Genomic DNA, 17,118 nt, shown 5'->3' with positions numbered 1-17,118 from the left:
TTTAAGATACTTTTTCTTATCTCGCAATGTCATCTTCAAAATATAAGAAATAAAAGTCTAAAAATCATAAAGTAACAGTGGTTGCCGCTCCAAACTCCCGACATATAATTAAACCTACCGCCCCCAAATTATCAAATAAATTTAGTTTTTAAATTTATCTTTTTTTCAATTATTTATGCTTCTTTTTAAGTTCTGTCTAAAATTTTGGTGCTTTCTTGTAGATATTAAGTCCAAAACATATAGCTTTCTTAGATAGCTAGACCATGATGTCATAATTTAATTTTCAATTTTTTTAAATATAAAATATATGAAAATCATAAATAAATAAATATTAACTTTTTTTAAATTACAAAAGTTAAATTAAATAAACAAAATTTGCTTCATCATCTGTTCATGAACTAACAAAATTAAACTAAACTATTAGAGTTGTGTGACCTAAATTCTAAGATATTACTTGCAAGTCAAGTTAAACAAAATCTAAGAGATTACTTGCAAATCAAGTTAACCAAAATATATATTTTTTCTAGCAGATTTAGTAGAATAATATATTTTGTATGGATTAGAATTAGGCTTTTTCAACCTCATATAGACGTGGTTGAAACTCCTCTTGTATAATAATTCGAATTCGACATTAGTGAATTTTCTTCTTCTCTACCCATGACTTTTCCTCCACCCATGATTTTTCCTAAAAATGTTTCTACGTAAAATTTGTGTATTCTATTTTTTCTTTATTTTTCTTTGCGATCTTTCTACATTACCATTATCGATGTTAAGATTTTAACATAAACCCTAACTCAATTTTACTTCCTATGTCAATTTTTAAAAATTATCGTATAACTATGTCGGTATCGTATCGTGTCTATGTGTCTTGATACAAGGAAGAGATACTGCTAAAGAGATACTATATATGCAACTCAATAGAAATGGAACTGCTGCAAGAATCTGGCACCGGTGTGGAGATTCTTGTACAATAAACAAAGGTGAAAAATTAATAATCCATATAGCTTATTATAAAATAGTAGCATTTAGCAAGACAGTTGATACATGTCATTCCAAACTCAAGGCAGATCAGCAGTCGGCTCTTGTGAAGTTGAAGCTTCAGTTGCGTACTTATTTTTCTTCATGTTGCGACCGACCATATCATTGTTCAAAAAACCATCAACCTCAAGTTCTTTTAGCCTCAAATTTATTCGCTCTAGTTTCTCCTCACCTTTCTCTAATTCTGACCGATGCTTCTTAGTTTCTAATTTGAAAACCATTTCCTCTGCCTTGAGCTTTGCAACTTCTATTGCAGTCTCCTTGTTTCTGGAAATATTTGATGCTGGTAACAGCTGAAAGAGAAGAAAACAATAATTATGACCATTGCGTATAACAACGGGGCACCTTTGTGATACAAGTTCTACGGAAAAATCTAGATTTTCTAAAGAAAATTTTGGGAAGAAAAAGTTGAAGATGCAGGAAGAATATTTCCAAAACTCATGTCTAATACTCAATTAAGAATTCTGCACCTTTGACTCGTCTTCCATATGTCTTGCCTGCTCAGCACTCAGGCTCAGCCCTCCTGAAGTTGAAGCTTCAGTCGAAAACATATCTTCTGTTATGCGATGCTTGGGTTGATGCTTGCACAGAAAACGTTTTACCTCAAGGTTATCTGTGATCCGGATTATTTGCAATAGCTCCGTTTCAATTTCTTGTAACCTTCCTTGCAATTGTAAATGTTTTTCGTTCAAAAGCATAATTTCTATGTTTAAAGGCTCTCGTTCTTGTATTAAAGGCTTTGACTTTGCACTAAGCTCTATAATCTCGTTATTCAGCTCTGCCAGTCTGATTTCTTTTGCAGAATAGTCTTCATCCTTGGAAATGGCTCGGCTGGTCACCGCATTCTGCTCCTCGGGCGTATTATAGGATGGAACCAACTACACAAAAAAAACCCGTAGACTAGTTTTTAGAGGCTTGTACTTTATATGAATAAGGAAACTTGGTTTCTCTTACCAAATATTAATCAAGGTTTTGATATAATCTCAGCAAGATTGAAATGTAAAATTGTATACCAACGTACCTCAGAGATGACACAGCCAACCTCCGCAATGAATTTGCATTCTGCACAATAATAAACCGAGTCTTTCTTCTCTCTTTTTTCCTCGCATACATCGCAATAGAATTCATCATCTGAGTTATCTGCGTCTTCTAATCGATTCAGTTCGAACTCAAGAGGTGATTGGGTAAGACTTAAGCAATCTATGTGCCATTTATGTGTTATTGTTTTCGGTGCTGAAGGTAGGCAGAACACATGGATGTCAATCCCACACACAAAACATCGAAGGAAAATTTTGTTGACTCTTTTATGACAGACGGTGCAGTGAAATAGTGATGGTCTTTTGTCACAAAGGGTAAGAGCGTGTAAGTAATTTCCATGCTTGAATGAGGGTTTGAACTCAGCGCAATCTTTATGAAGGTTAAAATTGCACCCGTCGCAGCGGTAGGCCAACAGAAATCCATCGAGCGGTTTGTTGCATGAAGAACAATCAGCACCATGCAGCTGCAATGGAAGATACGTGAGACTTAGAGGGTGCTGGAGATGAAAAGGATGATGAATATCTTTTGGCAATTCAGCGCATGATGTGTGTATAAAGAAGTCACACGATATGCTACAACTGAAACCATGATCCAAATCATTTTCTCCACAAGCTCTACATCGGTGTCCTACTCCAAATCTAGTATTGTCAACATTCTTGTTTCCAAGGCGTGCTAATGGGTGTGGATGCATGATATTTTGAATCATATCAGCGCCTCTGGTCTCCACAGTAGGAAGTAAGCCGCATCTGATATCGAGCTTGAAACGGCACTTCCCACAACTATAGGTCAAGCCCGAGCAGTCTCGATTGCAACCATTGCACGTATAGTTCGGATAAGTGAGCAAATTGAGAGCGCACGGATGGAAAGAATGATTAATACTTCGTGGAATGGTGGCCTTGCAAGAATTATGGAGGAAGAAATTACATGAGGAGCAGCCATAGGTAGAATTAGTGGAGCAGGGCTTTTCACATATGGCACAACAAGGTTTATCATGAAAGATGTTGAGATCAATAAGTGATAAAGGATGCCAATGAGTGAAATGCAGAATAAGCCCTTCATCACTTTCAGATGAAATGGTGGGCTTTAAAGCACACTCAACATGCATAGTGAAATAGCAAGTGAAGCAGCAATAGCTGAAACCGGACACTTCCATGAAACAAGCATTACATGTATCGGAATCAAGAATGAGAAAAAGAGGGCATGGGTGAAAGAAATGTTGAATCTGCCGTTGAAGCCTAGCACACTCATAATGAAGATAGAAAATACAGTGCGGGCAAGAATAGAAAGGCCCGGATATGGGTTTCTTGCATCCAGCACAGATAAATATTTGATATCCCTCCTGGATGAACGACAATGTATGTTTATGGAGGAAATGTTCAAAAGAACTCATCTCTCTTTTATTTCTTTTCTGAGAATGTGAAACTAGATGAATATGTGTTGACAATAAACGCTGGCTAATCTATATATACTGAAAATTGAAGGTTCGTTTCTTTTCATTCTTAGAAGATATTCCCATTTAAAGTAATTCGTACCTTGCTTATTAGGGAAAAAAGTGTCGAGAGTTGCTTTGTTTATTCTCCAGCTGGGAAACTGAATTGATTCCACTTTGGGAAAGGAAAGAAATTAAAAGCAGCATCTCTACTTTGTGCTTCAAACAAGAAAATAAACCAGCATCTTATGTTACACTGAGCTAAACACGTGCATGAAATTTAGCCATCATTGGAATTGAAATCAGGATGAAGAAACTACAGAAAAGGGTCAGAAACCAATGAAACTGAAATGCTTGCGAAATATTTGGATTACAATAGCAGGCTCAAAGTAATATGCTAATTGCAGACACTAATGGTATATAGATAACTTTCATTATTTCCTTCTTAGATGATCCTTAATGACCTCTATTGGATAGCTTCTGCAGGGCCAAGAAATTTTGTAATAAAGCTCAGGCCAGGTTTAGGATGATAATGATAAATTTGGAAACTGTTTTTGTAAAAAATAGAACATCGATAATAACAATTTATCGCAAAGAAAAAAACGAGAGAAAAAAATAAACAACACACCGATTTTATGAAATGTTTTATTGACTCATTTCATATCATTGATCAATGAAGTTAAATTCAAAATTGGCAGGGTATACCCTTTTTTCGAAACAAAATACGAAGAGAAGTTACCATAGAACTCTTTGGATCATCTGTCAGTTGCTGAACAAATCACTTCTTTGGAATCTTCAAAAAAAAGATTACTTGGTTTTCTTTTTTTTATTAATTTAATTAATATATGTCTACTTCATTCTATTTTTCCTTTATTTTTGATTATTTTAATAGAAATCTCAGTATCCACCACTATACCAAAACAGGCTTTTAGCGGCGCTTTTTTAAGCCTTTAGCGGCGCTTTGAGAAGCACCGCAAAAAACGCCGCTAATGACAGCGTCGCTAACTTTAACGGCGCTTTTCTAACAAACGCCGCTAAAGACATTGACCTTTAGTGGCGCTTTTTCCACAAACGCCGCTATAGATCAAGACATTTAGCGGCGCTTTTCCCAGAAACGCCGCTATAGCTCAAGAGCTTTGGTGGCGCTTTTCCCACAAGCGCCGCTATAGCTCGATATCTTATAGAACAAACTTTTAGCGACGCTTTTCACAAAAACGCCACTAAAAATACATTTAAAAAATTAATTTAATCAAATAATATTTATTTTTATGATAAATATTATATTATGTTTTATTTTTAAATTTGAACTTTAAATATACTTTTAAGGATAAAAATATTATTTAAATTAAATTTTCTATGAAAATTTTTATTTTAAAACTAAATATAAAAATTAATGAATTTAGTTTTAGAATTTAAAATAATAAATTAATAACACAATTAAAATTCAAAAGTTAATAAAATTATCGTAAATATTAAAGTAAAAATAAAATTTAGAATCAAAACTAAAAATAATACATATGAGAAATAGATCGACTAGTTGAACTTGCCTATGACTATACACATTGCAAGGTAATAAAAATACAATGCATTTTCTTAATCAAGTAAATCTTGGTAATAAAAATACAATGCAAACTACATCTGCTACATTCCTGGTTATCCAATCTTCATGTACCCTGCAGAATTGGGAAAATAATTATAGTGCATTAAAACAAAAATTGATATTGACAAGTTAAATATGAATGGGAAATAACATGAATGCAAAAATTAATACTCGAGGAAATTGACAAGTTAGCTATCTCAACCATGGAAATGAATTAGATATTGAATAAGAGAGATTACAGCAATGAAACCAATGAATTCCTAGTTTACATATGTATGTGCCACTGGACTTGTTAAGTGAAGAATGAGAACCAATTTTTTTTCAATGACTACACCAAGAGCATCAAAAGTTTCCAAACATGAAACAACTAATCTATTAAGCAAGTCAGAAAATCAACGAGCTTATTGTTTTAGCTAATAGTGGAACAAGGAGACAATTGAGATCAATTGAGACTAACCTCGGCTGAGATGCAGAAGTTTCACGACAATCAGAAAAGATCACCTTGAGATACTTATAATTTTCGCACCATAAATAATCAAAGTAATAATCAACATATATTGAGCATAGCAACCTTCTAAGGAGAAAATCAAAAAAATCAACTAAACGAACATAGAAAAATTTATGCTTCAAACCAAAACACCAGAATTTACTTTACCTCCATCCCATGGGGTGTCATCAAGTCTGCAAATCCATCAAGTAAAGACATTAGCACAATTTAATAGAACTTTAATCTAAAAAGTAAGTACATAAAGATTCTCTAGTCTTATTTCGTAATATACCCAAATATAACAGCATTCCAAAGCATAATGTTGTTATCTTGAGGTGCACCACTAATTCCTGCACAAAATAAATGATAAAAAAGGCCACAGTTCTTTAGCATAAACAGCATACAAATTAGATGAAATACAAGAATGCTTAGATGGCAAATTACAGAGACTATAGCACATTTATTTATTTAATCTCACAAATAATTTTATTTAACTGACGGATTTGAAAGGTAAATTTTCGGGGAAATAGTTAGTACAATTTTAAACTTGAAATTAGTACAATTTTAAACTAAGGGAAATACAAGAATGCTTAGACGTAACATAAAGAATAGTTAGTACAATTTTAAACTTGAAATTAGAAAGATGAATAAAACTCCTGTAAAAAGTAAGACCTCTTCAAAATAAGCAAATATTTTTCCTTCTCTTTGCTAAAATAAGTCATGGGAATGGTTAAATATTACCAATTGAATTAGTTTATTGCTAACTTATATACTAAAACATGCATAAAAAATAATAATCCCACCAAATGTAGCATAAATATTTTAATTTTATCTTCATAACTTCCTTGATAAAATAATTCCATTTCCAAATGATTTGAGTTTGATGATTTAAATTCTTACCAGCAGCGCCAAATGCCTCATGAATCTCCAAGTGCAAGAAATGAATGATATCTACAAGCTTCTCCATGACCTATGAATACAAGGCATAAAACTTCCACTGATATATATCAACAAACTTCAAAATCAAGCAGCAAAAGACACTTGTAACATTACGTACAAAAGCTCGCATACGTTTAGACTTGGAGTTCACCGCAAAAGATAAAAAGAACACCACATTTTTTTTTAGAGTTCAACATAAGTATATGAAAAATTATTTAACAAAAAAGAAAATTTCATAGAGCTTTACTAGTACCTCTTCCAAAATTCTAGACCAAAGAGATTTTTTTTCAAATTTTTCACATGCTTATTTTGACTCTTTAACTCTGCTCTCAATATTGCAAGGCTGTCTCCTACATGACAAAATCAAAACAATCTCAATAGGAAGGGCTTAGATGACATCAACTGTATTACATATAAATTCAAAGGAAACAACAATGGGATACACAGAAAACTTCACAGCAACTTTGCAAACAAAATGTCATCAGAATGAGCACTAACATGCCTAAGAAGGGCCATGATAAAGCTTACAAGTTCCTTATAACCAAAATGGAATTGGCCACAGAGGGTTTTGACTAGAAACACATAAAAACTAGTTATTACTTCTACATATCAGCAAGTTTTGCTTTTTCGGGGTGTTCAGTATGATTCACCATTTTAATCTAGAAACACAAATTAGAAACACCCAGTTAACCAATAAGTTTAAGCTAGAATGTTACAATAGAGATACAAACAGTAGGTTACCCTTTTGAGCAGTATTTGAATTATCCTCTTCTTGAAGCTTACGTCAATAATCTTGTTCAAATCTGTCCAAGGCATGCAACTCATGATATAATTCCTGCAAACAAACAAATGTAAACAACATAACTTATAACAAACTCCAAATAGATAATTTCAGTAACAGGAATTCTGAATTGTATCATGTTAATCATAACAAGCCTTTCAATTATGATACCTACCTATCAGCTCGTATTCAGTGTCTCAAAACATAATGCTACCTCTTCAAGTGTCTATTGTAATAATAGGGTAAACATTTTCAAGCATGAAAATGACAAAGTTTCGGAATAATATGAAAGATGATTTTCTTTTGAATGGCATAGAGAAAAATATAACTAAACAATTTTGAATTAATAGCCAGATCGAAGGCTTTGAAACAAATCCTAAATCCATCGTTGAATAAACCTATCGACACAAATACCCTCACAACCATCCGGTGGTGGGTTCCTTTGCATTTCTCCAGGAAAGACTTGATGCAATATCTTCTGCTACCCGAAAGAAGGAAATTGGTGGAGCTTAATAAAAGCCATTAACCGGGAGCACCTTTGTTGGGAATTGCAAAGGGAGCATATAATCTTTGATTTTGACTCATAGGCAGTCAGGGTTAGTTTGTAAATTATGATACCTACCTATCATAACAAGCCTTTCAATTATAATGAGAAAATATTACAAATAACTTCAATTAAATTACTTAACTCGCTAATTTACTAAGCTACTGATATAAATGAGAAAACAAAATAAATAAAGTATTTACTAAGCTACTGATATAAATGAGAAAAAAATAAATAAAGAAAATATGAATAATGATTAAGAAGAGTGAAAATGCAATAGTCAAGATAATAATACCATGTAATTACGATTCAATCTCAATTCATTATTGTAGTTAAAGATTTTCTTTAATTAATGATAATTAATAACCTATTTTAGATTCAACTAAATCTGTCTGATAACCCAGATTAATCATAACAAGCCTTTCAATTATGATACCTACCTATCAGCTCGTATTCTGTGTCTCAAAACATGGGAGAAAGAAACAGTTTCAGAACTTAATGCAAGACCGAAAATATAGGAATCGTTTTGGTTTAAACAATATAATCTTAGAGAGCAACTTTTGAGAGCAACTCTCTAGTTATAACAGTAAGACCTAGAACTTGCAACCACAAATTTAAGAAACATAATAAAGAGGAGATAAAAGTGTACCAGATGGAGAACGGAAGCTAGTAAGAATCAGACCCCTAATTTTTTCTCTTCCAGCAACCTGCACAACTCGACCTTTAACCCTAAAATAACAGCAGAGAGATGAAAATTGAGCAATCATATAACTACTTAGCACATTGTAAGAATAAACACAAACCCTCTAACCTTAGATCCCTACTTCTAAGATACATGCGAAAAAGGCAATGTTCAATTTAAATCCCAAATAAGAAAGTTGGTTTAGGTTCAGAGAAAATTGAAGATAGACAAGAGAGGAAGGAGTGGACGCTTTAACCGTTTACGGAATACGGATGTAAACATAAACTGCTGCCCGACAACCACCATCTTCAATGCTAAAAATCGCTAAACATTTACCTCTAAAATTTATAAATCTATCCGGGATTCATAGGCAAAACACCAACAATATTTGGAACTTGCGCAATACCAAAAATGAGAAAAAAAGGAAAACTTAAGGATAATTTGAAGGAGGGTTTGGGTTTTGCTTGAAGGAATTTGGGTTTTGGAGGGAAGGGTGGAAGGGGAAAGTGTGTCGACAAGGATGCAGAGGGCTGCCGATTTGGGGAAATTAGGGTGAAAAATAAAGGGAGTCGGGGTAGGGGAGAAATGGCTTGGGAAAAATAAAATTGTGGAAAAAGAAGAAGAGATTTTTGGGGATGGGGGGAATCGATTTTGGGAAAAAGAAGGGGGAAAAAAAAGAATATGTCGTTTTGTAAAAATATTAGTGGCGTTTGACAGAAAAACGCCACTACTTCTCTTTTTTTGCGGCGTTTTCATCAAAAACCCTGCTAATTCCTACCTTTTGCGGCGTTTTTAATAAACGCCGCTAACGCTCTATTTTTTTTTCAATTTTTAAATTAAATTATTGTATCTTTCATATAAATTTTAAATAAATAATTTTTAAATTTTAAGTAATATTTAAAAGAATTAGATAGAATTATAATTTTTAGTTTTTGTATTTCATTTTTATTTGTTATAATTTGGTCCTATCCAAAATAGATAGTTACTTATCCATATCAATCATTACTTTTATTTATAAATAATTTAAACTATAATCATAATTTTAATATATTAAAATTAATATTATCTCTTTACAATTATATAAGAAATTATTTAATATATAAATTAAAAAATACCGATTAATTTAAACCCTAAACCCTTAACCTCTATCTTCTAAACCCTAATCATAAAACATAAACCCTAAACCCCTAACCCCTCTTTTACAATTACATAAGAACTTAATTAATATATAAATTAAAAAATACTAATTAATCTAAATATTAAACCTTAACCCGGCCCTGAATCTCTAAACCCTAAATCACTAACTCTTAATATCTAACCTCTAACCCCTAACCCATAACTACTAACCCGTAAACCTTAGTTAATATATAAATTAAAAAACACTAATTAATCTAAACCCTAACCCGAATCCCTAACCCCTAAACCTTATTTAATATAAATTAAAACACACTAATTAATCTAAACGCTAAACCCCTAACTGACATTGAATCTATAAACCCTAAACCCTAACTCTTAATCTCTAACCTCCTAACCCCTAACCCCTAAATCACAACACTTAAACCGGAACCCCTAATCCATAATTCCCAATTCCATAATCTATAAACCTTAAAATTGTATAACTCCTAAACCGGCCTTAAATCTTAAATTAACCATATACCCTAAACCATATACCCTAACAATATATATTAAACCCTAAGCTATAATGATAATTAATTAAATATTTTAAAATCAATACTATCGTATCTTTTACAATTATATATGAAATTATTTAATATATAAATTAAAAATCAATCAGTCATGTACCCAAAAAATTTTAAAATTATGGCTTAATAATAGTATTTATTTCAATGTGTCATTATTTCAAATTAATCCATTTTTAACAAATATTCAATTAAAAATAAATTGAATTTTAATTAATATAAATAAACAAATTAAATAGTAATTAGACAGATAAAATGTTTTTGCGTCGCTTTTTCAAAAACGCCGCTAAAGCCCTGAGCATTAGCGGCGCTTTTCCAAAAACGCCGCTAAAGCCATGAGTATTAGCGTCGCTTTCTCAAAAACGCCGCTAAAGCCATGAGCATTAGCGGTGCTTTCTCAAAAACGCCGCTAAAGCCAGGAGCATTAGCGGCGCTATCTCAAAAACGCCGCTAAAGCCCCGAAAGGTCAAAAAAACGTTGGGCTTAGGTTTTTTGCGGCGCATTTCATAAAACGCCGCTAATACTCATTTTTAGCGGTGCTTTCCTTAAAACGCCGCTAATGCTCGATTTTTAGCGGCGTTTTTTGTCCAAACGCCACTAAAAATGCCGCTAAAAGCTCGTTTTGGTGTAGTGCACCAAAAAAATCAAACCCATGAAATGAAAGAATTATAAAATCGTAAGACTTGCCTTTCAATTATTTCAGATTAATTGAAATCAACACAAATAAAATAGATCAAGCGAAGAAACAAATTTTACGTGGAAACCTTTTTGGGAAAAAACCATGGGCAAAGGAGAAAATAATTCACTGTGTCGAATTCGAATGATTACAAGAGGAGTAGACTATGTCTATTTATAGGCTTGTAAAACCATATTCTAATAGGAGTGTAGTAAGATTGAAATACCTTATTCTAATCAATATCAAATAGATGAAGTTTAATAAGGTTTAAAAAACCTTATTCTAAAAGAAAATAAAAGAAGTGTAGTTCTATTGGGATTTTACTTTTATTTTATTTTACCACTATATTTTATTTAAATAAGGATTCGGGTCACTTAATTCTAACAATCTCCACCTTGACACGAATTCTCAATGAACAAGTTCTTTATCGCGAACTCTCAACAAACAAGTTCTCTACCTCTTCCATAAAACCCCTTAAGGGTTTAACTTCAACAATGAACACCAATTAAGTCTAAGCAATGCTCAAACTTGGTTATAGGAAGTGACTTAGTCATCATATTTGCAGGATTTTCATTAGTACTAATTTTGCTCACAACAATATCACTACGAGCGATAATATCACGAATAAAATGATACTAAACATCAATGTGTTTTGTTCTCTCATGAAACATTTGATCTTTCGTAAGGAAGATGACACTCTGACTATCACAAAATACTGTATTGATTTGAAGGTCTTCATTGAGTTCAATAAAGAGTCCCTTCAATCAAATAGCTTCTTTACAAGCCTCAGTAATCGCCATGTATTCAGCTTCAGTGGTAGACAAAGCAACTGTAGTTTGCAAAGTAGCTTTCCAACTAATTGCACAACCTCCGAGTGTAAAGACATAACCTATGAGAGATCTTCTTCTATCCAGGTCTCTAGCAATATCAGCACCAACATACCCAATGACTCCATCTCTAGTTCTTCCAAACTGTAAGCAAACATCAGTAGTACCTCATAAGTATTTTAAAATCCACTGAACTACTTTCCAATGTTCTTTATCGGGATTCGCCATGTATCTGCTAACTACACTGACTGCATATGATAAATCTGGACGTGAACAAACTATAGCATACATGAGAGATCTTACTACACTAGAGTATGGAACATGTGACATGTACTCAATCTCATCATCTGATTGTGAAGACAAAGCCGACGAAAGTCTGAAATGGGCTGTTAAAGGAGTACTAACAGGCTTAGCATTCTGCGTATTGAATCTGCAAGGAACTTTCTCAATGTACCCCTTCTGACTCAGGTACAATTTACTTGCTTTTCTATCTCTGAGAATCTCCATACCAAGTATCTTCTTTGTTGGTCCCAAATCTTTCATGTCAAATTCTTCACATAGTTGGGCTTTGACCTTTCTTATCTCTCATTTATCTTTCGCTGCTATCAACATGTCATCAACATAAAAGAGTAGATACACAAAAAAACCATCACTATTTTTCTTAAAGTAAACACAAATGTCAAAGCTACTTCTTTTAAAATAAGGAGAAGTCATAAAGGAATCAAACCTCCTGTACCACTGTCTTGGTGACTGTTTCAAACCGTAAAGAGACTTTTTCAACAAGCAAACATAGTCCTCTTTTCCTGAGACTGTAAAACCCTCTGGTTGTTGTATGTAAATATCCTCCTCAAGTTCTTCATGCAAAAACACAGTTTTTACATCTAACTGCTCAAGCTCTAAATCATGCATGACCATAATACTAAGCAAAGCTCGAATCAAACTATGCTTCACAACTAGGGAGAACACATCTGTGAAGTCCACTCTTGGAATTTGATTGTAACCCTTTGCAACAAGCCTTACTTTATATCTGGGTTCTTCAACTCCTAGAGTCCCCTCTTTCCTTTTAAACACCCATTTACAACAAACAACCTTTTTACTTTTAGGAAGTTTCACAAGATCTCATGTTTTGTTTTTATGGAGTGATTTCATCTCCTCCTGCATAGCAAACATCCACTTTTTTGAGTCTTCACAACTAACTGCCTCAGAATAATTGGATGGCTCTTGGTTTGCATCTATATTTTCACCCACATTTAAAACATAAGCAACTAGATCAGCCTCGGCATAGTTCTTTGAAGGTTTAATTTCTCTTCTAGTTCTATTTTTGGCGATAGAGTATTGTGGTGAAAAATCAACTCTATTCTGAATTTTTGTACTGGCTTGAAGAGTCGATTCTGTTCTAGACTCTGGATTAATCTGATGTTCCATCTGCTTTTGATTTTCTTTATTGGAAGAGCCTTTAAGAGATAAGTTAGGTAGCATAGTAGTTTCATCAAAAACAACATCTCTGCTAATCATAACTTTTCTATTTTCAGGACACCATAACTTATACCCTTTTACACCAGCTTTATAACCAAGAAAAACACATTTAATGGATCTCGGTTCCAATTTTCCATTATTAACATGAGCATACACAAGACACCCAAAGATCTTTAAATCATAATAGTCAGCAGGATTACCAGACTCAATGGCAACGGATGGAGATTGGTTGATCAAAAAATATGCAGTAGAGGCTGCTTCGACCCAAAATGACTTTGGTAAGTTGGTATTTGACAACATACATCGAACCTTCTCCATGATCGTTCTATTCATTCGTTCTGCAACATCGTTTTGCTGTGGAGTATGACGAACTTTCAAGTGTCTCACGATCCCTTCTGACTTGCACAGTTTATTAAACTCATCAGAATAGAACTCTAAGCCGTTGTCTGTGCGGAGGTATTTTATTTGTTTTCTCGTCTGTTTTTCAATCATAGTTTTCTAAGACTTAAATACGGAAAACACATCGCTTTTCTGCTTTAGGAAGAACACCTACGCTTTTCTGGAAAAATCATCAATAAAAGTTGGCATAGAATTAGCTCCACCTCTCGAAGGCACTCTGGATGACCCCCCACAAATCAGAATGAATATACTCCAACGTTCCCTTCGTGTTATGGATTCCTTTGGTGAATCAAACTCTCTTTTGCTTCCCAAAAATGCAGTGCTCACATAACTTCAGTTTGCAAATTCCTTGCCCATCAAGAAGTCCTTTTTTGCTCAATTCTACCATGCCATTCTCACTCATATGCCCTACGCACATATGCCAAAGTTTAGTAATATCCTCATCTGACAAGGAAGAGGATGAGACGGCTGTATCACCAGTAACAGTAGAACCCTGCAAAACATATAACTTGGCAGTCTTTCTCTGCCATTTCATCACAACGAGGGAAACTTTGGAAATCTTTAAAACCTTATTTTTAACTATGTATTTGTACCCTTTTGAATCAAGAGTACTCAAAGAAATTAAATTTCTCTTCAATTCTGGAACATGTCGTACGCCACTAAGTGTTCTGACAACTCCATCAAACATCTTAACTTTAATTATTCCAACACCTGCAATTTTACATGAAGCATTATTTCTCATCAAAACAACACATTCAGACACTGTTTCGTAAGTTGTAAACCAATCTCGATTGGGACTCATGTGGAAGATGTAGCCCGTATTAAGGATCCACTCCTCGTTCACTTTAAAATTGTTGACAAAAGCAACTAGAAGTTCACTATCGTTGTAGTCTTCTATAACATCAGCTTTACCAGAATTTTCTGGTTGTTTTCCATTGTGATTTGCAACCTCCCTTTTGATCTTGTTCTATAGCTTATAACACTTAGATTTAATGCACCCTTTCTTCTTGCAGAAGTTACAAGTTTTACCTCTGTTTGAAGACTTCGATCTACCCTTAGATTTATCGCGAGGATTCTATTCCTATGTCGTTCCACAATCATCATCAGCATTCCAATCTTGTCTTCCACGAACAATAAGACCCTCTCCCTAAGAGTCAATTTTAACCACAAGATGTTTCATCTTATCATACGAGGTTAAAGAATTATAAACCTCATCAACTGTGAGAGACTCACGACCATATAAAATCGTATCTCTAAAGGTTGAATAAGACAGGGGTAACGAATAAAGTAGAATCAACCCTAGATCTTCCTTATCATACTGAACCTCTATGGCCTACAAGTTTGAGAGAATTTCTTTAAACACTATTAAGTGTTCGTTCACAGATGCACCTTCCTCCAAACGATGAGCATAGATACGCTGCTTCATATGCAGCTTACTAGTTAGAGTTTTTGACATACATATTTGTTCCAACCTTTTCCATAATCCAGCGGCGATCTTCTCTTTCATCACATCCTGCAAAATTTCGTTAGACAAATGTAAATGTAACTGTGTTAACGCATTTCGATCATTGCGCTTCTTCTCTTCCTCCATCAATGTTGAAGTCATCTTATGTACCCCTAGCAGGGCTTCCTCTAAGTCTATCTGTGGAAGAACTGCTTGCATCTTTATCTACCACAACATGAATCTGGAGTTGCGATCCAATAGCGGAATTTCATACCTCAAAGACGCCATTACCGTGATTGAGATGAACAACCCGGAAGCTCGGATACCAATTTGTAAAAAATAGAATGTCAGTAATGACAATTTATCGTAAAGAAAAAATAAAAAAAGAAAATAAAGAGCACACAGATTTTACGTGGGAACCCTTTCGGGAAAAAAATCATGGGCAAAGGAGAAAAGAATTCACTATGTCAAATACAAATGATTACAAGAGGAGTAGACTATGTCTATTTATAGGCTTGTAAAATCATATTTTAATAGGAGTGTAATAAGATTAAAACACCTCATTATAATCAATATCAAATAGATGGAGTTTAATAAGGTTTAAAAAACCTTATTCTAAAATAAAATAAAAGAAGTGTAGTTCTATAGAGATTTTATTTTTATTTTATTTTACCACTGTATTTTATTTAAATAAGGATTCTGGTTACTTAATTCTAACAGTTTTTGAATGGAAGATGAGCAAGATTAACTGATTTGCAAAGATCGGGACGATTAAATTAAAAAGAAAAAGCTAGAAGGACCAATCTAGGTTGGCAAAGCTAAGTAGGCATTGTTTTCAGCTCACCATGATAAGAAAGTATTCCTACTTCTATTTAAGTTACAATGCTCCTCAAAAAGCATGAATAAAAATGTGTGAGTTTTAATCCTCAGAGAAATATATATATACATATGTACTTGTATAAAGTCTATGTATATCAGCGACTTGGTGTGCTGTCATGCATAGAAAACCACACAGCAATAGCAAAAAATCACTTCAACTGCATAAAATAAAGCTCCTACTAATACTGTAATCTACAATATCATTTTTCGAATGCTTTGGTTTCTCAATGACTTCTTATTACATAGATTTTCACGTCTCATGACCAGCTGCGAAGCCAGAACAAGTTTTTAGCGGCCAAATGAAATTTTAATTTTTTATAGTTTATATTTTTATAATGTTAGGGGAGCCACAATGCAATTTTACCTTTACCAATTTAAAATTTTAAAAAAATTAGAAGCCTTAAATACTAATTTTCCATTTTAAGGGGGGCCGGGGCCCATGCTAGCCCCTCTAGATTCGCCTCTGCCCATGACAGACATTGCACATTCAATATCATCAGTATGCAAAATTATCATTAACTAATAGAAATTAAAGTAAACCAAAATTTTTAATATGAAAATCATAGTATCATAATTTTATAAAACTTTTATAAATTTATAACTTTCAAAATAAATAGTAAAATAGTATCGAAATTCTAAAATTTATAAACTAAAGAATCATAATTATATATAAAATCATCACTGCCCATATTACCAACGTTCACAAAAAGTAAAAATATTTAAAGAGCTCAAAGTGAGTTTAATTACTCAGTAAGTAAATGGTATTTTCCTTGATTGGGTTATGTTACAATTGAGTGACATGAATCCTTATTAAAATAAAATGCAGTGGTAAAATAAAATTAAAATCCCGATAAAGAATACATGACGAATCCTGATAAAGAATACTGGAAAGTAGTCAGTGGATTATAAGATACTTACGAGGTACTACTGATGTTTGCTTATAGTTTGGAAGAGCTAGAGATGGAGTAATTGGGTATGTTGATGATGATTTTTCTAGAGACCTTGATAGAAGAAGATCTCTCACAGGTTATGTCTTTACAATCGGAGGTTGTGCAATCAGTTGGAAAGCCACTTTGCAAACCACAGTCGCTTTGTCTACCACTGAAGCTAAGTACATGGCAATTATTGAGGCTTGTAAAGAAGTCATTTGGTTAAAATGACTCTTTAGTGAACTTAATG

General features: G+C 33.4%; 2 protein-coding genes across 6 annotated transcripts; both read right to left on the bottom strand.

Moving 5' to 3' along the window:
- Positions 1-885: 885 nt before the first annotated feature.
- Positions 886-3,483, bottom strand: LOC105792041 (uncharacterized). Its single transcript, XM_052634393.1, has 3 exons — positions 2,060-3,483; positions 1,509-1,916; positions 886-1,331 (listed from the first exon to the last, which is right to left on the bottom strand). The coding sequence occupies exons 1-3, from the start codon at positions 3,464-3,466 to the stop codon at positions 1,059-1,061; spliced, it is 2,088 nt and encodes a 695-aa protein (XP_052490353.1). The 5' UTR covers positions 3,467-3,483; the 3' UTR covers positions 886-1,058.
- Positions 3,484-4,942: 1,459 nt separating this feature from the next.
- LOC105792040 (uncharacterized) lies at positions 4,943-9,209 on the bottom strand. 5 transcript variants are annotated; one of them, XR_008198891.1, is made up of 7 exons: positions 8,875-9,209; positions 8,506-8,585; positions 7,273-7,366; positions 6,785-6,881; positions 6,493-6,562; positions 5,885-5,942; positions 4,943-5,786 (listed from the first exon to the last, which is right to left on the bottom strand). XR_008198891.1 is itself a non-coding variant. In XM_052635324.1 (7 exons), exons 3-7 carry the CDS (start codon positions 7,354-7,356, stop codon positions 5,159-5,161), a joined length of 258 nt encoding a protein of 85 aa, XP_052491284.1. In that variant the 5' UTR covers positions 7,357-7,366; positions 8,506-8,585; positions 8,875-9,209; the 3' UTR covers positions 4,943-5,158. The 5 variants fall into 5 exon arrangements, 3 of the variants coding, with proteins under 3 accessions (XP_052491284.1, XP_052491283.1, XP_052491282.1); XR_008198892.1 differs by lacking the exon at positions 6,785-6,881 and having other exon boundaries at positions 4,943-5,178; positions 5,563-5,786; XM_052635324.1 differs by lacking the exon at positions 6,785-6,881 and having other exon boundaries at positions 4,943-5,178; positions 5,761-5,786.
- Between the last annotated feature and the right edge of the window lie 7,909 nt (positions 9,210-17,118).

This window comes from Gossypium raimondii, chromosome 8 (assembly GCF_025698545.1).
Source record: "Gossypium raimondii isolate GPD5lz chromosome 8, ASM2569854v1, whole genome shotgun sequence".
NCBI classification, from domain to species: Eukaryota; Viridiplantae; Streptophyta; class Magnoliopsida; order Malvales; family Malvaceae; genus Gossypium; species Gossypium raimondii.
The sequence above is the reverse complement of the archived record's forward strand: the minus strand, read 5'-3'. Positions and strand labels throughout refer to the sequence as shown.